Raw genomic sequence first — 25,206 nt, forward strand, 5'->3', positions numbered from 1 at the left:
CATCCGCTTAGAGGACAGTTCTCTTTGGCCTTTGGTTCTACTATTTAAACTTGGGAGAAGTGTTGATAGTGCTGCGTTGGAACAAACCAGGTGCAAATTGACCAGTACTGGATACTTTGTCTACGCCTAGACTATGCGACCAACTGCTCTTTACACGGAAACCTCAGCAGCCAAATTCTACATTCATTCAACTACCTGGATTTACTGAACGCGGTGCTAAACAATAAACCAGTAGATCCAGTTCCTCCAACGGTCATTGGAGTATTAAAAGCCATCACTGATCTCCATCTCTCAATAGATTTAATTTGAGAAATCTGCAAGCACCATTGGTAAGTGTGATTTTCTACGAACCACCTAATATGTAAAGCACTAAAGTGTTAAATAAGATCCAACAGATTTAAACTACTACGCAGTGCTACCATCGGTGAGAGTGCGCGAACTTTCAAAATCACCTATAAACATTTGCACTACATACACTAATATTATCAAAAGTTAGGTAGGAAGGGCGCCATCATCACCACAAACGTGAACAGATACTTCCCATGCCACCTATAACTATTCCCCTGGAGTTTCCCCAGCTGGTGGGGACACCCATCACTTTTGGCGGCCAACCATTTACTCCAAGAACCTACAAAGGTTCCAAAGCAAGAAATGTCAATCTCCTGAGTCAAAGCTTAAGGATAGGCCATCAACGGGTCAACATCGACGTTGATCTCTCCAAAAATAAGATTGATGGACTTACAGAGATAACGGTGATTCCCACCACCAATCATTTGAAAACAATCAAATTGGATTGCAGAGAAATGGTCATTAAAGAAATCCTTGTAAACAATCGACAGGCCAATTTCATCCATCGAGATTTATTGTACATCAATGACAATAAGGTATTTGATGAGGCAATCGCCAATCAAACTGTAAACATAAATGACTTATACAATAAAAACTTGACCATCCACCAACACCACATTTTGAGACAAAAGTTAAACTACATCTTTGGGGATATAGATGAAGATGGAGCTTCCGCCAGAAACGAAATCATTCATGGAAACACAGAAGAATTGACCATCATAATCCCGGACAATCTAAAGCTACATTTGACTGGTATCCATCTGGCTCACACACCCTCCAGTCAGCCGAACACTGCTACTCCACTGCACATGAAGTCCAGAAACACCTACAGCGAATCTTATACACCCATACAATTAAAGATTGAATACGAGGTTGTAAATCCCAAAAACGGAGTTAACTTTGTCACAGAACTTAACAAAACTCCCACTGAAGACTGGCATGCCTATACGATAAATTCTGAGTATAACATCTCAACTTCTTCATGGGTTCCATGCATAGACAACTTGTGGGAAAGAAATACTTGGACCGTTGAAGTGAATATCCCTAGAAGTCTCAAAGACATTGGTCATCCCATAATAATAGGTACAAAGGAAGCCATAGAGTCGAGAAAACAAGAGAATCGAAGACGAAGACGAGAACAAAGAGCCAAGGGAGATGATGTCGCATTTGGCAAAAACGGTGAAGAGGATTATGATGAAGACCTTGATGAAGATGAAGAGCCTAGAGACTTAAATGTTGCTACAGGTGATTACGTCGAAACCAAAGAGGTACCTCATCCTACTGACTTATCCAAAAAGACGGTTCTGTGGACAGTTTTCAATCCTGTCTGTGCGCACCATGTTGGGTGGGCCATTGGATGTTTCGAGAGTGTTGAGCTACCAGAAGAAGAAGAAGAGGGCGATGATGAGTTGGGTACCTCGCTGAAAGAAATCAGCTGTCCTATCAAGATCTACTGTTTTCCAGGCAAAAATGAAATGGCTGAAAATACGTGCATTTTTGTCCGAAAGGCAATGAACTACTTCCTGAAAGAATTTGGATCTTTTCCGTTCAACTCACATTCGATCTTGTTTGTGCATGGGTCTCCTTCTTCGGTGAATAATTATGCGGGTTTATCAATTATAGACGATACTCTCCTATACCCTTCCAATATGATTGAACCAATATATCCTACAACAGAGACAATTGTGGATAGTATAGCCTACCAATGGTCTGGTATTAATATAGTTCCACAGCAGTTCAATGATATGTGGTGCACTATTGGAATTGCCCGGTTTATGTCTTTCCAGTTCTTGCGAGTTTTAATGGGAACTAACGAAATGAAGTTCAGAATCAAAACTTATATGACACAAACGGTGCAGCAGGATGTAGCCAAAAAGCCTTTGGCATTATGGTATTTCAGACATCCGATTTCGGAACAAGATCTTGACTTCATCAAGCTTAAGAGTCCTTTGGTTTTGTCCATCTTAGATAGAAGAATGACAAAGACCGATAAATCTTTCGGTTTGTCCAGGGTTTTACCCAAATTGTTCTTACAGGCAATGTCGGGAGATTTGGTGAACAATACCCTTTCAACTCAACACTTTCAGTACCTTTGTGAAAAGGTTAACAGAAACAGACTTGAGACTTTCTTTAAACAGTGGGTTTTTGGAAGCGGAACTCCCGTTTTTAACGTTTCTCAGAGATTCAACAGAAAGAGAAGTATGATTGAAGTGGTTGTTAGACAAGCTCAAGTGCAAGAGCGTAAGAGATCCGCTCCTTTGGTGGAGAATTTCATTGATACCTCGATTGCTTTCTTGGATAATGAACCCGCTCCCACGGTTCAAAGTGCATTCCTTGGACCAATGACTATTCGAGTCCATGAGGCTGATGGTGTTCCCTACGAACACATTGTCGAATTGAAGGACAGTGCCGTCAAGTTGGATATTAATTATAACTCGAAGTTCAGGAGAATGAAAAAGCACAAAGAGGATGCAGCTGAAGGGGGAACATACACAAGATTTGGTGATATAATACAATCCCCTGAAGAACTTGCTGCATGGGGCTTGCAAGAATGGCCTCCAATTGATGACGAAGAGTTGTACAACAATGCATTTGAATGGATCAGAATTGATACCGATTTTGAATGGATAGCCAAAGTAAATGTGAGACAGCCGGATTATATGTACAGCTCTCAACTTCAATACGACCGTGATGTTGAAGCTCAATACGAGGCCATTAGATTCTTTGGAAATCTGGAAAAGCCTATTATTGCTTATTGTACCTCACTTATCAGAACTTTAATGGATCCCCGGTACTATTATGGAGTGAGGATTGCTGCTGCTGAAGGTCTAGCAAGAATTGCCAGACAAGAAAACAACTTCATGGGAATGAATTGCTTGATCAAGGCTTATACTCAGTTGTTCTGCTTCCCGAATAGTACTATTCCCTTAGCTAATGACTTTGGGAACATCCCCAAGTTTATGCTTCAAAGAGAATTCCCACGAATCTTTTGTTCTATAAGAGATGATAATGGCAACGTTCCATTTGCTCTTAAGGATATCATATTGAATTTGGTGGTTTATAATGAGAATTCGAACAACAGCTTTGAGGACTCCTTGTACGTTTCCTCATTGATTGAATCTTTAGCCGGATCAATCATTAATAGAAATGCTACCATTCTTTCCAATTTGACCTTACCACCTGAGCAGGACGCAAATTTAGATCCAAAAGAGAAAGAGTTCATTGAAGTGGTAGTCGAAGAAATCAACCGACAACAGAAGTTGGATGAGTTAGTACCATCTCACCATCATACTCTAGCAATAACCTGCTTGGATCAAAAAATAAGACTTGCTAGGTACGGACTTTTAGTATTTCCGTTGGAAGAGCTTTTGAAATATACTTCCTCCAAGTACGAAGGGGATATAAGGATAGTTGCATTCAAAGGATTGTTGGTCCTTGGTGGTTTGAAAAACGCTCAAATAATGAAGTACTTCTTGAAGTCTTGTTTACTCGAATGCAATGATTTGGCTTTCAGATCCAAATTGGTATCTTTATTAGTTGAGTCTGTATCAGTTGCAGCCGTGGAAGGAGCTGCTTCGACTTTGGATGATCCTGAGTTCCAGACTTTAGAAAAGTATTACGGAGGTAACCCGAAGGGAGCTCAGAATGATTCAGGTTTGGTAGTAGTGGAAGCTGGTAACAGTGGAAATGCTAATTCAAGACGAGATCAACTTGCAAGAGCAACTCTCAAAGGAACTATCCAATTGTTAAGACGTGACTATAGTATTGGAAAAGGTTTAAGGCATGTCCTATGGGAACTTTTACACTCTTCATTGTTGAGTATCTATAACAAAAGGAGTTTGTTCTCTGTTTGCCAAGTACTTTACAAGGAAATTGATTCTTTCATTGTTGATGTTTCTATACCACCAGTTCCTTTGAATGAGTTGAACAGAAAGCTCGTTGCCAAGTATTTGGGTGAAGGCAAAATCCTGATTCACCGAGAAGGAAGGTTCAAGATTCTGCTTGCCACAAAGATTGTCCTTGGTAAAGGAAAATCTATGAAAGTAGAATTCAAGCCACCTAAGTTGAAGCTTAAGCTTGGAGGGGCAGCACCGGCGCCAGAATCCGTACCAACGGCTCCAATTGTGATCACACACGAGCCTGCTGCAGAGAGACCAGGCCGGTCATCCAGAGCTAGAATGGATGCACTTATCCCTCAAGTCAGAACTTCGTTGGTTACTAGACTTGAAGACTATGCTGTCAGGTTTAAGATTAGCAGGGCCAAGCTTCAAAGCGTTTCACTTTCAGGTTTGGTAAGAAACAATGTGAAGGTAAGCGGAACTTTGGTTACAATTCCTATTCATAATACTCCACCATTGAGATATATCAAGATATCTTTAAAGAATAAGAAGTTGGAGGTTTCGAGGAAACCGTTTGAGGATTCTGTTGAAGAAAAGACTCTTCAAAACGGTGTAAATGGGGAGTCTTCAATAGACTCCCAACCTGTTTCTGTTGAAGGGGTATCAAAAAATAATACCCAACCTCAAGAGGTGCTGAAAGAAGAAGAACAAAATGGAGCCCAGTCAGAACATGGTCAAACATCAGAAGCAGGAAACTCAACTGAGGCCATGGTACAAGATTCCTCTGAACCTAAAGAACCGGAACCAGTAGTGGTTGATGAACCTGAAACTCCTGAAGATAAACAAGTTGAGGCTGTTGAGAACGACAAGAAGCGGCCTTTAGTAGAACCAGAGGAAGCTATTTCCCATAAGAAGCCAAACACGAAGACTTCACCGCCGCTGGGGCTGACTAAAACAGAAGAGCCAGCAACACTCGCCGATATACCCCAAAGCCCTCCGCTAGAAGCGCGGGCCGTAGAAGAGGCTCCGGTACTAAGACCCAAAATCAAGCTCAAACTCAGTCGCAAACCAAAGTAGTACTAAGATTTGTATAATATTAATAAAGATTACTCGCACTCGCGCTAAGGTCAAAAAACTACCTTCTCTGTTCCAGATTACATTCATTGATACATAAAATTGTACATCACCATCATCCGACTCTTGCCTCCATGGACGACCACAATATGTCATTCAATAACCATCTAGCATTCAATGTGTCCAAGTCAACGCCCACAACCTCCACCACAAATGCGACCTCCACATCTGCCCCCAGTACTAGCAGTTCGAAGAATCCAAAGGCACCCAGTCCTCAATTCGTTCACAGCCCATTACTCAAAAGCCCTGCTGATAGGCTTTCTCCCAAGCTTGTTGCTGGTCCTGTTTTGGGCGACGCGGCTCCCACGGTAGTCACTTATGGAAATGAAACACCTCCCAGAAATTTGGAACTGACCAGTTCCAACCGTAAAGACTTGATTGAATTGTTCGACAAATTCGATGTGGTGGACAAGAGGACCAAAGGTATAGCTGATGGTGATGAAGACGAACTTGAAGAGGACAAATTTGAAAGATACAGACAGTTGAGAGGTACTGATAACACGGACGTTGTTATTGAAAAACAGCACGAGCTTGAAAACGAGTCAATTGAGGTAATAGAGGAGAAGCATACGGGTTATGTGGCTCCCTCGCCTAGTAAGTTGAAAGAAATTGTGGAAGTAACCGCTTCTTCGAGTTTAAAGCCAACTGAAGAGAAGGAAGAACAAAGTGTAGGTGAAGAACCAAAGGAAAAAGAGGAACAGCCAACGGAAGCACAAAGTGTATCAAAGGAAGAACCAGAAAACCAAGAAGGCTCTGTGCCAAATGAGTTTGATACGAGCATCGAGCAAATAGAAGAGGATGAAAACTCCCCAGTAGAGAGGTACGAATTAACCACTGAAGAAATCATCAATCACGAGCAGAACCTTCAGGACCAACAAGGACCGGGACCTCGTTCTCGATCAATTAGTCAGGTGGCTGTGAATCCCTCTGAACAGTACCAAAAGTCACATAGGCCTTTTGATTTCCATGTTTTCCTTGAACAGCTCAAACGAAAGAGTGCGGAACCTATCGTCAAGTATATACGGTCTTTTTTGGTTTCCTTTACCAGGCAAGCTCGTGGGTTCTCATTGCAACAGAAGGCTAAGGTGGTGAAAGATTTCAAGGCATTTATGTCTGAGAAATTCATGCTCTTCGAACCGTTTGCATCAATGGACGAAGTCGACTTGGAGAACTCTCGAGAAGGGTTGGAGAAATTAATCATGAACCGCATCTACTCGTTATGTTTTCCTCCTGAATTGGAGAAAACCCCCAAATATGTCCAGGGATTAGTTGCCAAGGACCTCGAAAACGATGACCATTTCAACCAGCAATTAGAGAAGTTCAGCTGGGTAAATGGCTCCCACCTTGACGTTGATTTGCAAAGACTCACTAGTATAAAAGCCCATAATAGTGAAGAAGAGCTCAATTTCATGGAGTATGCCATAAAAGAGTTCACAAAAATAAATGATTATAGAGCCCCGAGAGATAAGATTATTTGTATTTTGAATGGCTGCAAAATCATATTTGGGTTTTTAAAAATCAACAAACAAGAGACTAATGCTGATGCATTTGTTCCTATACTTATTCTCATTGTCATCAAGGCCAAGATCAAGCATTTAATTAGCAATCTCCATTATATTGAAAACTTCAGAGGTCTGGAATGGTTGCATCATGGAGAAACCAGTTACTATTTGTCCTCTTTGCAAGGTGCCATTAGTTTCATTGAAAATCTCGATCACGAAAATCTTTCGATCGAAAAAAAAGAGTACGATGCCCATATTGAAGCATGGGAAGCTAATGAGACTTTGAGAAAAGAACAAGAAGTCACAAAGAATATACCTATTACACGAGATCCACGAGCTGAACAAACACAAGCATCGGAAAACATTTTGTCACCTTCCTCGGTGTTGATGACAAGTGCTGAGATGTTCACCAAATCGTTGTCTAACTTTTTATCGCCTTCCCCACAACCTGAACCGGTCTTATCTACTGTACAAGAACAAGCATCCAATAATACTACCAAGACCATCAAAGAGACGTATAATCAGCTCAAAGAGATATTCCCCAATCTTGATTCGGCCATCTTAAAGGACATTGTGATTATGAATAAAGGGGGGATGGACGAGAGTTTAGAAGCATGTTTGCAGATCCTGAGTGACTGAAGTAGGAGCATTTTGTGACATGACGGATTTATCATTTATTTAATAATCTATCTTATCAAGTAAACACAATTGATGGCGATCGTACCTGCAGATACCAAATAGGTTAATGCCTCCGCTGGAGTATCCAGTATTAAAGGGGTGTCGAGAAAATAAATTGTAAGGGAGTCTTCTCGGATGTATTTTCCTAATTAGGGAATGATTTGAGGTTGCAAAATTATCCAGATAACATAGAAAAACTATAAAGAGGACTCCATTTGGCTACTGCTCAATAAATTATACTCAATTAGCTCCTCAATAACCCACTACAAAAATGCCTATGAAATACAAACCAGCTGTCGAAGGAAAGGCCGTTAAGCCTCCTCAAATTCCTTCTCCAGGCAACAATTCGTTCTTGGGAGACATCTTCACTTCTACCAACGAAAAAGACAAGCAAATTAGTTGTGGTTTTTACAAGCAAGAAGCAGGTGAGCCTTTGGTTTACACCTACGACTATGAGGAAATGAAGGTGTTTTTGGAGGTCGAAGGTGAGTATACCATCACTGATGAAACCGGATACAAGGTGACTGTGTCTCCAGGAGACGTGTTTTACTTCACCAACGGAGCCACTATCACTTTCGAGACTACTGGTTACGGTTTGGCTTTCTTTACTGGTTTAAGACCAGCTATGTGAATGCTGTTGTATAGAAAATAAACATCTGAAAGTGATGATGAGTAGAATGAGTGTGGGGAACTGACTGAACTCAAAAACATACTAATGTACATACTGTGTTTATCCTACGGTATACATCTATGTGATACTCTGTATATGTGTATGATATGATATGCTACGTGAATGGTCTCAATTGTGTGCTGGACAAATGTAGCATCTATTCCCTTAGTCTGGTCTATCCTTCCCTCGATTTGTGTTTCCACGTCAATTTCGCATCAACGAAAAGGTTCTATGTGGCACTACGAATATCTTCTCATTCTTCAAATTACAATATGGCAATTGATTATTCCAAATGGGACAAGCTTGAGTTATCGGATGACTCAGACGTTGAAGTTCACCCCAATGTCGACAAGAAGTCCTTCATTAAGTGGAAGCAAAGAGATATTCATGAAAAGCGTCAGCAAAGAAATCAGGAGCTCAAATCGATATTAGTACAATTAACCATGTATGCCAAACTTAACGAGAGGGTTGACTCTCTCTTGGAAGCCTTGACGCCATCGCAAATCAGTGATGATGCTGCAGTCACCAAATTTCTAGATGAAAAGTTTGACAAGCATGAAAAGTTTGACTACGATGCTTTACTAAAGACCAAGGGAGATACTTTACGTAAAGGGTTGAAGGATTTAACATTTGATCCGGCTGAGTTTGAAACCACTCCACCATACAATGAGATGGTGGAAGACTTGTTTGTTCAAATCAAGGAAGATCATGCGGATGCCAAAGATGCTTTAAAGTTGGTTAACTACGCAAAAGAACACAGAGCCAGAATCGATGATTTGTTGTCCAAACAGAGCATTAAGTTGGACGATTTGTTATACCAAAAGTCCTTGTTAATCAGCAGTGACGACTACCACACTGGCTTTGATCGGTCTTTCTTGAATAAAGATGAAGAAGAGAGAACACCAGAAACAAAAACCGTAACTTCTGTGGAGACTATCAACTCTCCAGGCGTGACAAACACACCTCCCAAAAAGGCTGAAAAGACTGAAAAGGAGGTTTTGGAAGAGTTGCAAGTGATGCCCGAAACAACTGAGTTTTCAAAGATTCCGTTGGGAGACTACGTAAAGAGTGGTGCGTACTTGGTCAAACATCCATGGATCTGCACTGAGCAACAGAAAGATGCTTTGATCATGACTGCTTTTGACCATCAGCTTGCTGGTGACCTGAAAGCCGCCAGGCAAGTGATTCACCAGTCTCTTCTTTTACAGTACATCGCCCAGTTGTGCGGAGGAGGTCCCAATTACAATAAAGATGCTACTGTAAAAGCCATCAAGCTATTCATAGGTAAAATCAATGATCCATCTGTGCCAGTCAGAACCGGATTTTTACAGGACTACGAAAACACCTTCAATCACATCCAAAACAGATGTGAGCTTATCAAGCAAGAACAGTCCCAAGCCCTGGATGATGATGGAGAAGAAGGAGAGGCTTTGATTCAATTGAGAGCTTTGGATGAAGGTACAGAACTCTCTGTGGATATCCCTCCTGAAGGCACACCCGAGTATCAACTTTTCACAACCGAATTACCTCTTGAAATGCAAGAGGCCGTCAAAACCAAATCTTTGGACGAAGTCAACAAGGTGTTTGCCAAATATAAGATAGAAGATGCCGAGCAAATCTTGGAAATCATTAACCAGTGTGGAGTCATTGGAGTATCTGGATATATAGAAGATGAGCATGAGTTTGAAGAACTTCAGAAGCAGTATAACGAACAACAAATCCAGGAGGTGGAAGAAGAGGCGGATGACAATGCTGATGCTGATTCAAGTGTGGTTCATACTGAAACCCCTAACACTGAAGATATTGTAGATTGACCATTAGTATATAGTAGTTGATAAACCGGTTTATCTTTGATTCAACTTGGCTAATGTTTCCATTAATGTAGAGCTACCAGTAGAGTCTCGGGACTGAAGCTGTGACAAAAGAGAGTTTACCTGCAGTTGGTCACTGGTTCCACTGTTTACAGAAGGTGTGTACTCGTTGTCATTTTCAACCAGCTGCACTGGTGGGGGTGGGCGGTATTGTGCCTGTTGTTGCTGTTGCTGATGCTGCTGCTGTTGTTGTTGTTGCTGTTGTTGTTGTTGTTGTTGTTGCTGCTGCTGCTTTTGCTGCAAAATCGTGATCATGTTTTGCATGGACGCTGGATCCATGTTTTGAATAGTTTGGAAGAGCTGTTCCTTGTTAAGCTGAATTGGTTGTTGATACCCTTGGTTGCCATAAGGAATGTTCGCCGTTTGGGGAGGAAACTGGTTTCCATATTGAGCACCATATTCATATTGGTTATTATGATGGTTTCCAAAATGACCACTCGGATTGCTATACAGATTGTGTACATTGTACTGGCTGTAATGCTGACCTCCGTGTTGGTTCTGGCCCTTCTGGGCCTTCTTCTGCCCGATCCGTCTTTCATTTCTTCGAGCTCGGCTGTTTCCATCTGAATGAGTCTGTTTGTTCAACTCCATACTATTCATGGTCCCCATATTTGCATATCTCTTGTTCCTAGCTTCTAGGATGACTTCCACGCCAACATCTGGGTCAATGTCAGCATATTCATCAAACTTGATGCCTGCATCGGGAGTGGTTTCAAAGACCTGAACATCTACTTTGTTTTCCTTTACCACACAAGTTGACATGATTCCGGAGTAAGCAGCTTCACTTATAACCTCAGATATATCTCTGTGGGTGACATTCTCTACGAGTTGGGACATTCCAGCATTTTGAATGCCCTTGGTGACTTTTCTAACAAGAAACTTGGGAGATTTTCCGGTGGTAAAGATCTGGCAGTCTGGAACCATTTTTCGCTTTTTTGCTTGGGGGCTCCTTTCAGCTTTGTTTTCACTTCCACTTCTAGCTTTGGGAGGTTTGGAAACACTTAGTCTCAATACTTTGTTATGCAAAGGAACGTTTGATTCTCCTTTGATACACTCAGAGCCAGCTTCAGCCGTCTTGAACTGGACAAACCCATATCCCTTCTTTATGATTATCAGGTCGATTTCTCCATACTTTTCAAATATCCTGAACATGTCTTGCTTGCTGAGTGTGTTGGTTGATAAATTTCCAATGAAGAGCCTCAGTCCATCTGGGAACTCTATCGTGAAGTCGTCACCAATCCGGTGCTTCTCTCGGTGGATGAAATTTGTGAACGCCTCATCTTCCTCTGGAGACATTGGCCCCGTGATGTTGGGTCGGCGACACAATTCATTCACTGGAATAGGAGGAACGGGGCCTTTGACATCCTTTAACGGCTTGTTGAAGGAGAACACTTGATTGAAATTTGTGTCCGGAGCATCAGAAAACCGGGTTCCAGTCGTCAAACTTATTCCAAGATTCTCAAGCTGTGGCATGATGATTTGTGCTTGTTGATATAGAGAAAGACCCTCGAACCCAGGGTTTTTTTGCTTCTCACTTTCGACTATTATGGCGTATGCGTTGTGCAAAATCACTTGTTGTTCCTCGGGACTCTTCTTAAGAAAATCATTGTCATTTGAAGGCAGCCCTGGAGGCTTTGAGGGTAGACAGGTAACATCCACATGAGGCTCGTAAGCACTATCATCGTCATCCTCATCGTTATTGGCATCTTTTGGGCTTTGTTTCGGTACGGATACAATGGACTTCTCTGGATCATACTCACTGTCTGCATCACTTACTTCATCCAGGGAATCAGGGGCAAGGCCAGGATTTATTCGCACATCAGGAATAAAATCATCATCCAGGTCATTATCCATTAGTTTCATTTCTGTCTGCTTGTGTTCTGACAATATGGCTGCTTGCGGTTTGGGTCCATTGTCACTTGAGTCTTCCGTTTGAGGTTTTAGTTCGGGTCTAGGAGAGCCCGTGTCCTCGGGTTCACTTGTCATGTCTAAAAGTCCTATAAGAATGTATGACAATTTAAATTTCCTAGTCGCATTAGTTGGCACATTTAGCCTCAGAAGTCAAATGTGGGTGTGCGGAAAAGAGATTCAACGGAAGATTTGTGAATTGAACCAAACACAGACTATACATCCCGTATAGTCGTTACGTCGGGATCAAAAAGGTGAAGAAAGTACGCTGAGAATTGTATTTGGTCTGTATGCCATTACATTCAAATTTAGGACATGAATGGCAGAAATGAATTGGTGTTAAGTTAAGTTGAATGAGAGTTATTTACAGAATATCAAAGCCATATATAAACCAAGTGATGGGTCAGAGCTTCTGGATTCGTGATCACTATCCCTCTTCTGAAAATTATGGAGTGGCATTCATTCCAAAGCGCTGTAACACCAGACACTGAAGTTCCCGTGGCTCCAACCCAAAGCCGCAGTTTTTCCTTGTTCAACCTTTTGAGGAGCAAAATGCTCCGGCACGCACTGTTATATGAATAATCGGATTTCTACTCCAATTACACCCAACAACTATGTCTCCTAAAAACTTAAACATCGCTGTCATCGGTACAGGTATTTTTGCTAATGATGCCCACTTGCCTACCTTTAACAAGATCCCCTACCTCACGCCAATTGCCTGTTACAACAGAACCAAGGCCAAAGCTGAGACCTTTGCTGAAAGGGCCAACATCGATAAATCCAAGGTCTACGACTCTTTGGAAAAAGCCTTCGAAGACAAGGAAGTAGACTTTGTGGATGCCTTGCTACCAGTACAATTCAACTTGGACGTCGTCAAGTTGGCAGTTAAGCACAATAAGCCATTGGCATTGGAAAAGCCTGTGGCTGCCAATTTAACACAGGCTGCTGAAATCGTCAAAATTGCTGAATCTACTGACTTGCCAATTGGTATTTTGGAAAACTGGGCCTTCTACAATGCTGTCGGAGCCCTCCAAGACCAATTGCCCAAAATCGGCGACGTTACGGCTTTCACTTACAAATCAACTGGTCCTTGGAATACCAACAACAAGTATTTGGCTACCACTTGGAGACAGAAACCTGAACATGTTGGAGGATTCTTGAGTGATGGAGGTGTTCATCAAATGACCTTGTTGACTGAAGTGTTGGGATCTGTTGAAACGATTTCGGCCAATACGGTGCAGTTGCGTGAAGAAAGTGGTGATCAAGACACCTTGTTCTCTACTATCAAGTTGCAAAGTGGAGCCATCGGTACATTTGTCTATGGATCAGCCTTTGGTGCATCTGAAAAGAAGTTGGAGTTTGCTATTTACGGTAAAAATGGGTCGCTTGTCTATACTTTGGCACCCGCGGAAGGAAAGCCTTCTTTGGTGATCAGAATTGGCAAAGATGGCAACTCTGGTGAATCACAAACAATCGCTGTTGAAGAAGGAGACTCGTATGAAAAAGAATTCGTTAACTTTGCAGATGCCGTGACTGCCAACGATAAGTCGGTGATTGCAATTTCCCCAAGAAAAGCGTTCCATCACTTGGCGATCGTGGATGCTGCTTTGAAGAGTTCCAAGGACAACGGTGCTTCTGTAACCATCCAGAATCCATAGTACTATAGATTTATAGTATCAAAGTTCGTCTTTTATTAGTGATGTAGCGGTCTCGACAATTTGTTCCCATGTTTGAACAACCGTTTCCTCTGATGCCATACTCTGCGTGTCAATGCTTGATGCGGTGAAAGTGGCAGTGGCTATTGAAATGCCAGTACTAACATCGACACTCTCAAGTATGTCTTTCTCGGTTGATTTAGGTAGGAACCACAAGAATACTCTGAATATCCTCAATATTGACCATAAAAGAATCTTCACTGGAACCTTCAAGATTCTTCTCCACACTACCCAGGCACAACATACCAATAAAAAGCCTATGCTCAAGTAGATTCTGTACTTGTCTTGTTTGTCTTGCTTTTCAATGAACTTGACTATATTCCCTGACTTTCTTAAAGTAGACGTCAACTCATTCAACAAAATATCAAAAGCACTCAAGTCCTTCGTCTGTTGTTCCAATGAGTCGATATTCAACTCAGTCTGTACTATGGAGGTGGTCATAAGCTGTCTGGTGCTTTGTAATGTCGCAGTAATACTCTTATTTTGCTCTACGAGTTGATCTTCAGCACTCTTTTCTCTTAATCTGTTTTCCTCTTCTTGCAGCCTTCCTTCAAATAGTTCATGTTTCATTTCTTCCATGGTCTTGGGTCTTTCTGGTACTGTGCCAAACTTCTTCACTCGCTGTTTGTGAACAATCTCTTCTTCTTGCCGATATGACTCCATTTGTGCTTCTCTTAAGTCGATTCTTAGATGGACAAGTTTATCTTTATACACCTCTCCCAACACTTGTACTTCTTTGATGTCTCTATAATTGAGGATCTGGGCGTTGAGCACCGTTACCAATTCTTCAAACTGTAGTATCAACTTCGTGACTTCTTTGGAAATCTTAGATCGGGTAAACTCAATAGAGATATTCTCAGAGGCTTCCTTCGATTCATTGATATTGGTTATGGATTCAATCTTGTCGAATACTCGTTCCTGAAGAAAGTCCAACTCATCGAGATAGCTTTTAATCCCTGCTGGCACTGTCATGTTCAGTTTACGTGGTAGAGGTTTTGTTTGTGATCCGCGAAATGGTTGTGAAAAAATCTCCATCTGAATCAACTTGGTCATAATGGCATCTACTCCAGCTGGCGAGCCTAGCATTCCCGCTTATGATGCTATAACCAGTGATGGTGTTTCCAAGAAACAGAAAATGAAGGGCAAAAAGAAGTCCATGGATCCCTCAAAATTGACTCCAGAATACATTGAAGAACAAAGAAGACTACGGAACATCAAAAAAGAACAGAAAAAGCAACAGCTTATTGCACAAGGATACAATCCTGAGCAGCTCGAAACCAATGAAGCTCTCCGTTACAAAACCAGAGAGTTTGTTTCTGTAGGATCCAATTCTGAAGTAGGTGAGAACTTTAAGGTGAAAATTATGACCTACAATATCTTGGCCCAGGCATTGATTAGAAGAAAGCTATTCCCTACTAGTGGGAACGCTTTGAAATGGAGTACCAGATCTCAGGTGTTGCTTTCTGAAATGAAACATTATGATGCAGACATATTATGTCTACAAGAATTGGATTTTATCCAGTATAACTCTTTTTGGAAGCAGGAGCTACTGAATTTGGGGTATAACTCTAAATTCAACCGAGGTGGTTCCAAAAACCACGGAGTCTGCATTTTCTTCAAGAATGATATATTTGTATTCAAACATCAAAGTTTCATTGATTATGACCGGGAAGAATCTGGGACAATTTTCCCGAGAACTATCACCCAAAATGTCGGATTATTGGCCTGTTTAGAGTTCACACCAAAAATCCGATCCCAGTACAAATTAAGTCGAAATGGAATTATAATTGGTACCACTCACTTGTTTTGGCATCCATTTGGCACGTATGAAAGAACCAGACAAACTTATCTTGTTCTCAAAAAGACCAAAGAATTTGTCCACACAATGAATGTGGTGAAAGAAAACGACTTGGGATGGTATACGTTTTTCGCCGGAGACTTTAACTCCCAGCCGTTTGATACCCCATATTTATCTGTAACTTCTAAGCCTGTACATTATAGTTCCAGAGCTAAAACAGTCATCAGCTGCTCATTGTCGTTCCAATATTCAAAGAACAGAGGAATCAAAGAGTCCGAAGCTGAAAAGAATTCTGAAGACGAGGAAGAAGGGGGTAACATCGAAAAATTTGGTAAAGACCAACCAAGAGACCCAGTCCCCGAATCCTTTGTGGCTACTGAAGAACAACTACAATTGGTTAATGCAATGGAAAATTTGCATAATAATCTCGATGTGAGAGCGATTTCCCTCTACTCGGTAGCGTACAAACATGTTGACCCCAAGAATGCCGGTGCTGATAATGAAAGGAATGAGCCGATGTATTCGAATTGGGCACACTCTTGGAGAGGTTTATTGGACTATATATTTGTCATTTCAAGTTGGGACCTATCTGAAGACTACTCCAAAAAGATTGACCTGATAGATGAATTGGCCAACACAGAAAACATAAGACTAACTAAGCTTTTAAGGTTGCCAAGAGGTGAAGAAATGGGTGAAGAGCCTTCGGGACAACCAAGGCTTGGGCAATATCCTTCTGACCATTTCTGCTTGATGGCAGAGGTGGAATTACTTTGATCTCCAAATTTTCATTATATATAACTGTACAACCACATAACTTTTAACCCAATTCAATTTTTCATCAACATATGGTCAACTAAATCCTCTAATGGACCATAGTCTTTTGTTTGGATCAAGTCGAACTCTTTACTGAACAAAACATAATGCTTTAGACTGGTGTTTAAGTGAGACTGTAATCCCAACTCTGTAATCTCATGGAAGTGATGACAGTATATATGGGCATAAATTCTGAATAGCCTCTTGAAAATGGTCTTCACTAAAGTAGGGAATTGCTGTGGGAATGGAGCACCCATCTTTGAAGGGAAGATGTTATCATTATCGAAGAATCCTTGGATCCAGTTCATCAAATTCTCAATGTATTCACAAGCAGGTAATGACACCGGTCTCTTAGGGGAGGACAGCCCGTTCATTGTTGGATTTGTTTCCTGCCATAAATACTCGTACTCTTCTGTAGCAATCATTCTGGGACAAGTTTTGGGTGAACAAAATTCTGTGATGGTTCCATACAACATATTGATTTGATTGTAAAAGTCCACTACATGAACAGCCAACCATTCGTTGATATCTTCGTCTTGAGGCAACTTCACTGCCTGGTACAATGCATTTTGAGAACCTAGGGTTTGTTCTGCAAAGCTTCTAATATCTTTATGAGAGCTCACATTCCTTCCATCGTTTTGTAAATTGATGGTTTGGTATGGTTGAGGTTGCTGAGTTTGATACTGGGATGACACTGGAGATATGTTATTGCCTTGAAGTTTACTACCAGTTGGGGTAGAAGGAACCTGGTCCGCAGGATATCTATTGGGAGATGTTGGGAAAGTAGAACTTGAAATAGGCTGAGGACTTGAGATTGGTGATGACTGCTTGAGTCTAAACCCTCTGGTAGTTCTTAAGCTCGGAGTATTGAAATTCTGAAGGAACGACATTGTATAACCTTACACTCTGGATATTTGAAGAAGAATTTTGCTGAAGACCCTTTTCTTTGCTATTTAACAATTCATCAAGTTTATAAGAGTTCTTGATTGTGCACTGGAATCTATTTACATTCAGAACAAAAAAGGAAAACTGATTGCGAACAGGCAAAGTTTTTTTTTTGGTACACGCAATTTCTGCAGCTTTATTCCATGGATAATTCAATGCTGTTGGGGTCAATTAGGTTGATAGCATGGATTTTAGACATTATTCCTGAATAGTAGGGTGCACTTTGTTGAGTGCCAACAACAGAGTTCCTGTGGGGTTTTTTTGGCTGCAAATACTTGGATTTTGAGAAATACTTGAGCATATGGGCAGTAATATACTTGTGAAGACATAGCTTTTGGAGACTATGGAGATGGGCCACTAACAATCTAGGCACTTCTGATCTATCCAATATAACAAGGAGTAGGTTTTTCTTTATGTACTCGTAGTTTAAGTCCAATACTTTTCTGGAGTAGACTGAAAATGTAAAGGGCATTGTATACTCCAAGTGAACAAACGTCGAAGCCACTAAGTAGTTTATTGAACCTACAAGACATGCCACAGAAAGCATACCTCCTTCTGTGGTGTATTGTATTTCAAGGTTCAAAGTTTTCAATAAGCTGAAGTTTCGTTTTCCTAGCTCTTCAATTATCAGTCTAGTCTGTCTACAATTCAACAATACCCGAATCGTACAATTCTCTTCGAGCTGGACGTAGACATTATAATTCATACTAGACCAGAAGCTGCTTTCACAAATAGCACTGCAAAGTTTGTCGACAAGTTCAGAATCTATACTATTCAAGGTAGTTCTGTTGACTGAGATACTTATATCAATCAGAGAAATGTTAGTGAATGCGTTTAACATCCAGAAAAAACAGGAAAACTTACTCCAAAACTATCACTAGGAAACACAACTCCGCTACCTGAGGTGTGTTCCAACTCTAATCCATACTTCACTGAGGCAAAGTCGTTTTGCACTCGTATTGCTAGAGTGCTCATGAGTAGAAAGCCGCGACTCATTTCCAAAACTTGGATCTACTGAGATGAGGCTACAATGATTGCTAGGCAAATCCCACTAATATTGAAGTCGCCAATCAACAGCCCGGTCAGTATGGCGTACTTGTGGTCCCTAAGTGATGATAAGAAGCGGCTTGCCTGTCTTTACAAAAGGTTTTACCGTTTGAGAAACCTCATTGACCATGATAGACGCAACGTTAGTCGATACAAAGAATTGATACGATGGAAGTTTGCCAAAGAAAACTACAATACCAGACGTTCTGTCATCCTTGGAAAACCTGAAGAACCAATTTCTGAGATTTTTACTAGAATCTTTAACACATTGACATTTGTGCATAATTCAACTGTTATATTGCCAGAGAACATGATAGATAAGAAGGCATATTTCTACAAAGATACGCGCCAAAACCATCGAATAGAGAAGCAAATTATACTCACTATTTGTCGGATGCAGTATGTGACCCCAAATGAGTTGAAATACAGGTCTGATTTTAGTTGGTTTCCCGAAGTACGAAAGGAGATCGAAGACTTTCCTGAGAATGCTACCAAAAGGCAAATGGCAAAACTGACATCTAATCCGTCGTATATAGGATTCGCCGATTATCAGAAGAACTTGATGCTTTTGAACGAAATGTATAAGTTATGTTTATAGAATTGGCCTAGAATAAATGGTTCAATTATACAAATGTGCTTTTTGCAACCACAAGTGTAGTGTAATTTGAAGAAAATTAGAGAGGTGAGAAGTATCATCATATCTCATCTGTTTGTGGTGTTTTATTCCTCTTGGATATTTGTTTCGTTTTGATAGTTTTCACAATTTGCAGTATTTACAATATCTACTGCTTAAAATATGCTAAATGGTATGTTAGAATTCAGGATTCAGGAAAGGAAAGACTTAGACTTGTAAGCCACAATACCGTGTATGACTATTTAAACCAACAAGAGATACTACGTGTATGCCATATATTATCAAGTCTCTTGTTTGCGTAAAGTTCTCCAGTTCTCGGAATAGGCCGCATGAGCGGTATCACAGCAAAACACTCCCCAAAAATTAGGAAAAAGTCACCGAATATACCTGTAGCCTTTGTAAAACTAACAGATGTACTCCCAGCATCAGAAACTAGATTCTACATTTCCTTAGCCTACACTATCTGTTTGTTTGGCTGCAAATCTGCGACTCTGTATTTATTATGCGCGACTCTGCTTATGAATCATCACCGAAAATCATTGATAAATAGAAGCACGGTGAGCTTGAAATTTTTTTTCTGGTTTTTTGGTTTTTTGGTTTAACGGTTTCAATCGTTCAAGAATAAGCGAAATATATTATAATGTTGGACGTCGTTTTAGGCTCCCAATGGGGGGATGAAGGTAAAGGAAAGTTGGTGGACATTTTATGTGACGACATCGATGTTTGTGCTAGATGTCAAGGAGGTAATAACGCCGGGCATACCATCGTTGTAGATGGAGTCAAATACGATTTCCACTTGTTGCCCTCAGGATTGGTCAACCCTAAATGCTTGAACTTGATTGGTTCGGGTGTGGTTGTCCATGTCCCTTCTTTATTCGAAGAGTTGGAAAACTTGGAGAAAAAGGGCTTATTCTGCAGAGACAGATTATTCATATCTTCCAGATGTCATTTGGTATTTGACTTCCATCAAAGAACTGATAAGTTGAAGGAAGCCGAATTATCTGCCACCAAGAAATCGATCGGTACCACCGGTAAAGGAATTGGTCCTACTTATTCCACCAAGGCTTCCAGATCTGGTATTAGAGTCCACCATTTGGTGAGCGAAGAGCCTGGTGCTTGGGATGAGTTCAAGGTTAGATACCAACGTTTGGTTGAGTCGCGTTACAAGCGTTACGGGGACTTTGACTATGATGTGGAATCTGAATTAAAGAAGTACGAAGGATACCGTGAATTGTTAAAGCCGTTTGTGGTGGATGCGGTTGACTTTGTTCACAAGGCCATTGCTGACGACAAAAAGATTTTGGTGGAAGGTGCCAACGCATTGATGTTGGATCTTGACTACGGTACTTACCCATACGTGACTTCTTCTGCCACTGGAATTGGTGGTGTGTTGACTGGTTTAGGTGTTCCTCCTAGAACTATCAACAACGTTTATGGGGTGGTAAAGGCCTACACTACCAGAGTTGGTGAAGGTCCATTTCCAACTGAGCAGTTGAATGAAGTTGGTGAAACCTTGCAAGATGTGGGTGCCGAATTCGGTGTTACTACTGGTAGAAAGAGAAGATGTGGATGGTTAGACTTGGTTGTCTTGAAGTATTCCAATTTAATCAACGGCTACACTGCTTTGAACATCACTAAATTGGACGTGTTGGACAAGTTCAAGGATATCAAGGTTGGTGTTTCTTACTCGTACAAGGGTAAGACCTTGTCGAGTTTCCCCGAGGATTTGACTCTTTTGGGTAAGGTTGAAGTAGAGTATGTGACTTTACCAGGTTGGGAAACTGATATCACCAAGGTCAAGAACTATGATGATTTGCCAGAAAACGCCAAAAAGTACTTGGACTATATCGAGACTTTTGTTGGTGTGCCTGTGAAATGGGTGGGTACTGGTCCTGCTCGTGACTCTATGTTGAAGAAACACTAGATATATAGAGAATGATATAAATACACGTTCCGTTTAGAAAACCGCTTTTTTCGCACCTGATGGTAAATTTCCAACAACAAGAATGTTGCAATCAGATATATTATTTATTGCCTTGAACATTGTGGTAAGATGTATCTCATCCTTCTACATGATCATTCCAGATTGTGATGAGACATTCAATTACTGGGAACCTCTCAGTTTGTTGATCCGTGGGTTTGGAAAACAGACGTGGGAATACTCTCCAGAGTTTGCAATCAGATCATATTCTTACCTATTACCTTATTATGTTTTGACGTATCCGTTTGATTATCTTGTCAATCTTTTCCAGTTTCCGGCTTACTGGGACTTCTATTACATAAGACTCTTTTTATTGAATGGGTTTACGATCTACTGTGAAATCAAACTTTTCCACTCGTTGAAGAGAAACACAAATGCAAGGATTGCTAAAAGCTACTTGTTTTTAAGTTCAATGTCTACGGGGATGGCTCATGCTGGAGTTGAGTTCTTACCCTCTTCTTTTGCTATGCAATGTGTCACTATTTCATTATCTTATGCCTTAGAGGATGTTAGTGTCGAGTCTGCTGTCGCTAGCTTGACTTGGATTATGATTGGCGGTTTGGTTGGATGGCCGTTTTCATTGGTATTGGCTGTTCCATTTGGAATGAACGTTGTGCTCAGTCACTTTAACAAGGTTCCAGCCATAGTACTAAGGTCATTGGTCAATTTGATAGCAATTTTGACCATTATAATCGCAGTGGACTCAATTTTCTACAAGAAATACGTGTTGATACCCTTAAATATCGTTTTGTATAACGTGTTTGGTGGAGAAGGTGAAGGTCCTGAGATTTTTGGTGTGGAGCCTTTGAGTTATTATATCTTAAATCTTCTACTCAACTTCAACATTTTTGCTATTTTGGGGTACTTGGGCACTATAATAACTTTCAAATGGAACAAAAACTACTTTGTCATTAGTATGCCTTTAATCATATGGTCCGGGATTTTCTTCTCCCAGCCACATAAGGAAGAAAGGTTCCTTTACCCAATATATTCATTGATTCTTGTTAATGCTGCTATATCGTTAGATTTGATCTTCACAGTCACCAACAATATCATTCTTAACATTACCAAAAATACAGCCTTAACAGCGGCTATACTTCGGATAGCGTACGCAGTTGTATACGGATTAACAACGACCTTGTCTCTCTCGAGGACGATAAATTTGGTGGAGAATTATAGTGCTCCATTAATTGTTCCCAAGGCATTAGCATCATCATCATCATCAACCAATGTATGCATCGGGAGAGAGTGGTATCATTTCCCCAGCTCATTCTTTTTACCTGATAATCACCGTCTTCGGTTCATAAGATCAGGATTTGATGGGTTACTTCCTAGAGATTTTGAAGAAGGTGTCGACTTTTTTGAAGCTACCAGCTTCATTCCAGAAGACATGAACAATAAAAACGTATTTGTGGACTCTACCGTGATATCATTTGAAGAGTGTGATTACTATATTGACAATTCTGGAGTCACAAATTGTATAGAGCCTTCAGTTGGTGAGGACGCTAATTGGGAGGTAGTGGTCTGCCATAAGTTGATAAATCCAGAAGGTGATCATCTGGGAATTGGCCGACTTTTATATATTCCCAAGCCGTTGAGACATTATATTCCTTATAACGTGGACTACATGGAATACTGTCTCTTCAAGAGACAACCGCCAGTCTGAGTTGGCAAGAAAAATTTACAACGATACGGAAAATGAAACTTTGGTATAAATTGAGGCTCTAGTAAATAGGTGTCACTCTCTAGCAAATAGTCTAGACTATATCTTCAAAACTAATCAAATAATAGAAGGCATTTTTTTCAATTCTAGGGGGACCGTATGGACGATTATACCGAGCGGTTCAAGTTAGCACGGCTACGGGTGAAGAATTGAGTTGGGTCAACACAATAAAATGGTTCAATCATAATTCATCATCAAAATATTCATTAAGGGCCTTTTCTGATTTTTCAAACCCATCTTTTGCTTTCTCAAACGCATCCAGGATTAACAATACCCAGTAATCATCCAGGTCGGTATCAACAGTTGAGGTTGGAGATAGTTCAAAGTTATCACAGTTAATTTTATGACCATAATTTTGGATTCTTTCACATTGGGAGGAAATTTTTACCAATCCAAGAGCAGCAGCACTACCCTTCAAATAGTGACCCAAGGAGCTTAATTTATCTAGGTTTTTGGATGCTAAATTTTCATCGATTTCTTCAAAGGTATCTTCTACTTGATCCTTGAAAGTTTGAAATAAATTTTTGGAGAAGCCTTCTTCATCTTCATCCATGGCAATCAATTCTGAAAACACAGGCCACACCACCAAGTCAGAATCTTGCAACTGCTGTTTTTTTTCTTCGGACATGTTTGATATGATATGTGTTACCACTGAAGAACTTAATCACAGGGGGATTTTATTCAAAAAAAAAAAGACAAATAAAACGGAGGTGGAGGGAGGTAAAAACGGTCAAATAACAAGTATAAACGACAGTCTTTGGATGTATCTTACTTTCTGGATACAAAAAGGCTCTCTTACAAGTCAATTGACTTTGTTAGATGGTTGTTCACAAAAAAATGTAAAAATTCACAAGGGATTTAATTCCTCACCGAAAACTCGAACAAAACAACCAGACCAGCACAATAAAGAATTACACAACAAATTTAGTATGCAATTAATAAGGGAGATGTGGTAGTAAGAATCTGGATGATATATTCCCAGCGTGACCAATGGTATAAGGATATAAAGTGAATAGGTTACTCCAAACCAGTAGGAAGAAAAAATGGATAAATTTGCCAAAATTGGACGAAAGTCTGGATTTTCTGCTATACGTCAGTTCGCACTACGTCATTTATTAACATTTTTGTTTTTCTGGTATGCCGCTCGGTGTGGACTAAACAATACCACGGTTACTCCGCGTAGCTCGTGGGATTCCGCTCTCGCCCACAATAGGGTTTTTGGCATCGCTTGAATATTTTGGGATTAGCGCTTCTTCTCCAGTTTGGGAAGTATTCCGCTGTTCCAAGCATTGTCATCTACTTATCTTTGAACACATGCTTGTTTGAGAAGGTGATGAAGGAGGTGTGTCCCCTGATAAGGTTTGATATTTTCTAGTGAAAAAAGTCAAAGCCTTCGACGCATTCATCCCAGATGATAATCATTGGTGCTATGCTATTTAAGATTTTTGTACACGGATTTCACCCCCATCGAAGTTGAACATGCCGATGAGAGTTTTCAATGGTCTACTTGTTTAACTATAAGGCAGAACACATGATACAGCTTTCAGCTAATCACAGAAGGCCTCCAGGAAACCCAGTAACCACATCTTAAAAGTTTTCTATTCTCTATGAAAAGATGCCCTCTACTGCAAAAGCTCATAGACATCTCCAAGTTTACTCATATAGTAAGTAGGGGCTTCATCATCTGGCTGGGACAATACCCTTTCTTCAGTCTCGATTCCTGTCAACACCAACAAGGTATCCAATCCACCCAATCTTCCGAACTTCATGTCGGTATTCAACCGATCACCAATCATCAACCCTCTCTTGGGGGTTCTCAATAATCCCGGGTTGTCGGCCTTAATTGAGTTCATCATTGATTGGTTAGGTTTTCCACAAATAGCATCTGGTTTTCTGTCGGTAGCAAAACTTACAGTTTCAATAATTGACCCGGCTCCGATAAGCAATTTGCCCTTCAGAGGAAAAGTCGAGTCAATGTTGGTTGCAATGAATGGAATTGACTTGTTTTTGGCCAAAAGGTATTGCATGGTGATAGACAACTTCAAGTAGTTTACTGTCAATGCCAATCCGGCCACCACACACCCGACATTCTCATCAAGATTTGTCAACAAAGGATGGTCATTGTGGAACTCCACTCCATCCTTGGTCAATTCGGGGTCAGAGCCTCCGAGAGTTGTGTATCCCAATTCCTGGAGTTCTTCTTCGATACCCTTTTCCCCCAAGATCCAGATCTTTTGATCGGTGGGCAACTTCAAGATTTTATTGACATAGATTGCAGTGGCATACGAGGAACCAAACACATCGTCTTTTGTAATGCCTTCAATGCCCAATTTTTCAAACTTTTTCAAGTATTCTTCTCTGGACTTGGTGGAATTATTGGTGACAAAAATCACAGATTTGTTCTGCTGTTTCAAAAGAGTCAATGTTTCCTTGACGTACGGTAAGATATGGTCACCCAACCACAAAACCCCATCACAGTCAAAGAGGAAGTAATCGTACGAGTCAAGAAGGTGTTTAACCTGGTCCTTTTGAGTGATTTTAGAAGATACCATGTTAGTTGAGTAACGCAACTTTTGATGCTCGCACCGTTTTCAATAGCC

At 40.7% G+C, this 25,206-nt stretch overlaps 14 protein-coding genes across 14 annotated transcripts; 9 read left to right on the top strand and 5 right to left on the bottom strand. All coding sequences in view use genetic code 12, as the record gives it.

Annotated features, from left to right (window-relative positions):
- Positions 1 to 542: 542 nt before the first annotated feature.
- taf2 (Transcription initiation factor TFIID subunit 2) lies at positions 543 to 5,264 on the top strand (the record flags this gene model as incomplete). The annotated part of the gene is made up of 1 exon (XM_006685238.2): positions 543 to 5,264. The coding sequence occupies one exon, from the start codon at positions 543 to 545 to the stop codon at positions 5,262 to 5,264; it is 4,722 nt and encodes a 1,573-aa protein (XP_006685301.2).
- A 131-nt stretch (positions 5,265 to 5,395) lies between these two features.
- PSN45_004808 (uncharacterized protein) lies at positions 5,396 to 7,462 on the top strand (the record flags this gene model as incomplete). Its single annotated transcript, XM_006685239.2, has 1 exon — positions 5,396 to 7,462. One exon carries the CDS (start codon positions 5,396 to 5,398, stop codon positions 7,460 to 7,462), a length of 2,067 nt encoding a protein of 688 aa, XP_006685302.2.
- Positions 7,463 to 7,772: 310 nt separating this feature from the next.
- Positions 7,773 to 8,132, top strand: PSN45_004809 (uncharacterized protein; the record flags this gene model as incomplete). Its single annotated transcript, XM_006685241.2, has 1 exon — positions 7,773 to 8,132. One exon carries the CDS (start codon positions 7,773 to 7,775, stop codon positions 8,130 to 8,132), a length of 360 nt encoding a protein of 119 aa, XP_006685304.1.
- A 311-nt stretch (positions 8,133 to 8,443) lies between these two features.
- Positions 8,444 to 9,985, top strand: CDC37 (hsp90 co-chaperone Cdc37; the record flags this gene model as incomplete). The annotated part of the gene is made up of 1 exon (XM_006685243.2): positions 8,444 to 9,985. The coding sequence occupies one exon, from the start codon at positions 8,444 to 8,446 to the stop codon at positions 9,983 to 9,985; it is 1,542 nt and encodes a 513-aa protein (XP_006685306.2).
- A 30-nt stretch (positions 9,986 to 10,015) lies between these two features.
- Positions 10,016 to 12,028, bottom strand: NAB3 (nuclear polyadenylated RNA-binding protein 3; the record flags this gene model as incomplete). Its single annotated transcript, XM_066158376.1, has 1 exon — positions 10,016 to 12,028. One exon carries the CDS (start codon positions 12,026 to 12,028, stop codon positions 10,016 to 10,018), a length of 2,013 nt encoding a protein of 670 aa, XP_066014473.1.
- Positions 12,029 to 12,564: 536 nt separating this feature from the next.
- PSN45_004812 (dehydrogenase/oxidoreductase) lies at positions 12,565 to 13,608 on the top strand (the record flags this gene model as incomplete). Its single annotated transcript, XM_006685741.1, has 1 exon — positions 12,565 to 13,608. The coding sequence occupies one exon, from the start codon at positions 12,565 to 12,567 to the stop codon at positions 13,606 to 13,608; it is 1,044 nt and encodes a 347-aa protein (XP_006685804.1).
- An 18-nt stretch (positions 13,609 to 13,626) lies between these two features.
- Positions 13,627 to 14,637, bottom strand: SEC20 (Protein transport protein sec20; the record flags this gene model as incomplete). Its single annotated transcript, XM_006685244.2, has 1 exon — positions 13,627 to 14,637. The coding sequence occupies one exon, from the start codon at positions 14,635 to 14,637 to the stop codon at positions 13,627 to 13,629; it is 1,011 nt and encodes a 336-aa protein (XP_006685307.1).
- An 82-nt stretch (positions 14,638 to 14,719) lies between these two features.
- Positions 14,720 to 16,237, top strand: NGL2 (RNA exonuclease ngl2; the record flags this gene model as incomplete). Its single annotated transcript, XM_006685742.1, has 1 exon — positions 14,720 to 16,237. One exon carries the CDS (start codon positions 14,720 to 14,722, stop codon positions 16,235 to 16,237), a length of 1,518 nt encoding a protein of 505 aa, XP_006685805.1.
- A 53-nt stretch (positions 16,238 to 16,290) lies between these two features.
- MOB1 (Mitotic exit network component) lies at positions 16,291 to 18,196 on the bottom strand (the record flags this gene model as incomplete). The annotated part of the gene is made up of 4 exons (XM_066158377.1): positions 16,291 to 17,038; positions 17,515 to 17,725; positions 17,891 to 17,903; positions 18,086 to 18,196. The coding sequence occupies 4 exons, from the start codon at positions 18,194 to 18,196 to the stop codon at positions 16,291 to 16,293; spliced, it is 1,083 nt and encodes a 360-aa protein (XP_066014474.1).
- A 55-nt stretch (positions 18,197 to 18,251) lies between these two features.
- Positions 18,252 to 18,866, top strand: PSN45_004816 (uncharacterized protein; the record flags this gene model as incomplete). The annotated part of the gene is made up of 1 exon (XM_006685247.2): positions 18,252 to 18,866. One exon carries the CDS (start codon positions 18,252 to 18,254, stop codon positions 18,864 to 18,866), a length of 615 nt encoding a protein of 204 aa, XP_006685310.1.
- Positions 18,867 to 19,542: 676 nt separating this feature from the next.
- On the top strand, positions 19,543 to 20,826 carry ADE12 (Adenylosuccinate synthase; the record flags this gene model as incomplete). The annotated part of the gene is made up of 1 exon (XM_006685248.2): positions 19,543 to 20,826. The coding sequence occupies one exon, from the start codon at positions 19,543 to 19,545 to the stop codon at positions 20,824 to 20,826; it is 1,284 nt and encodes a 427-aa protein (XP_006685311.1).
- An 82-nt stretch (positions 20,827 to 20,908) lies between these two features.
- On the top strand, positions 20,909 to 22,549 carry ALG9 (mannosyltransferase; the record flags this gene model as incomplete). Its single annotated transcript, XM_006685745.1, has 1 exon — positions 20,909 to 22,549. One exon carries the CDS (start codon positions 20,909 to 20,911, stop codon positions 22,547 to 22,549), a length of 1,641 nt encoding a protein of 546 aa, XP_006685808.1.
- Positions 22,550 to 22,787: 238 nt separating this feature from the next.
- Positions 22,788 to 23,234, bottom strand: YPD1 (Phosphorelay intermediate protein; the record flags this gene model as incomplete). Its single annotated transcript, XM_006685249.1, has 1 exon — positions 22,788 to 23,234. The coding sequence occupies one exon, from the start codon at positions 23,232 to 23,234 to the stop codon at positions 22,788 to 22,790; it is 447 nt and encodes a 148-aa protein (XP_006685312.1).
- A 994-nt stretch (positions 23,235 to 24,228) lies between these two features.
- Positions 24,229 to 25,158, bottom strand: pho2_2 (4-nitrophenylphosphatase; the record flags this gene model as incomplete). Its single annotated transcript, XM_006685747.1, has 1 exon — positions 24,229 to 25,158. The coding sequence occupies one exon, from the start codon at positions 25,156 to 25,158 to the stop codon at positions 24,229 to 24,231; it is 930 nt and encodes a 309-aa protein (XP_006685810.1).
- Between the last annotated feature and the right edge of the window lie 48 nt (positions 25,159 to 25,206).

Source organism: Yamadazyma tenuis, chromosome 7, assembly GCF_029203305.1.
Source record: "Yamadazyma tenuis chromosome 7, complete sequence".
In the NCBI taxonomy this organism is placed as follows: domain Eukaryota; kingdom Fungi; phylum Ascomycota; class Pichiomycetes; order Serinales; family Debaryomycetaceae; genus Yamadazyma; species Yamadazyma tenuis.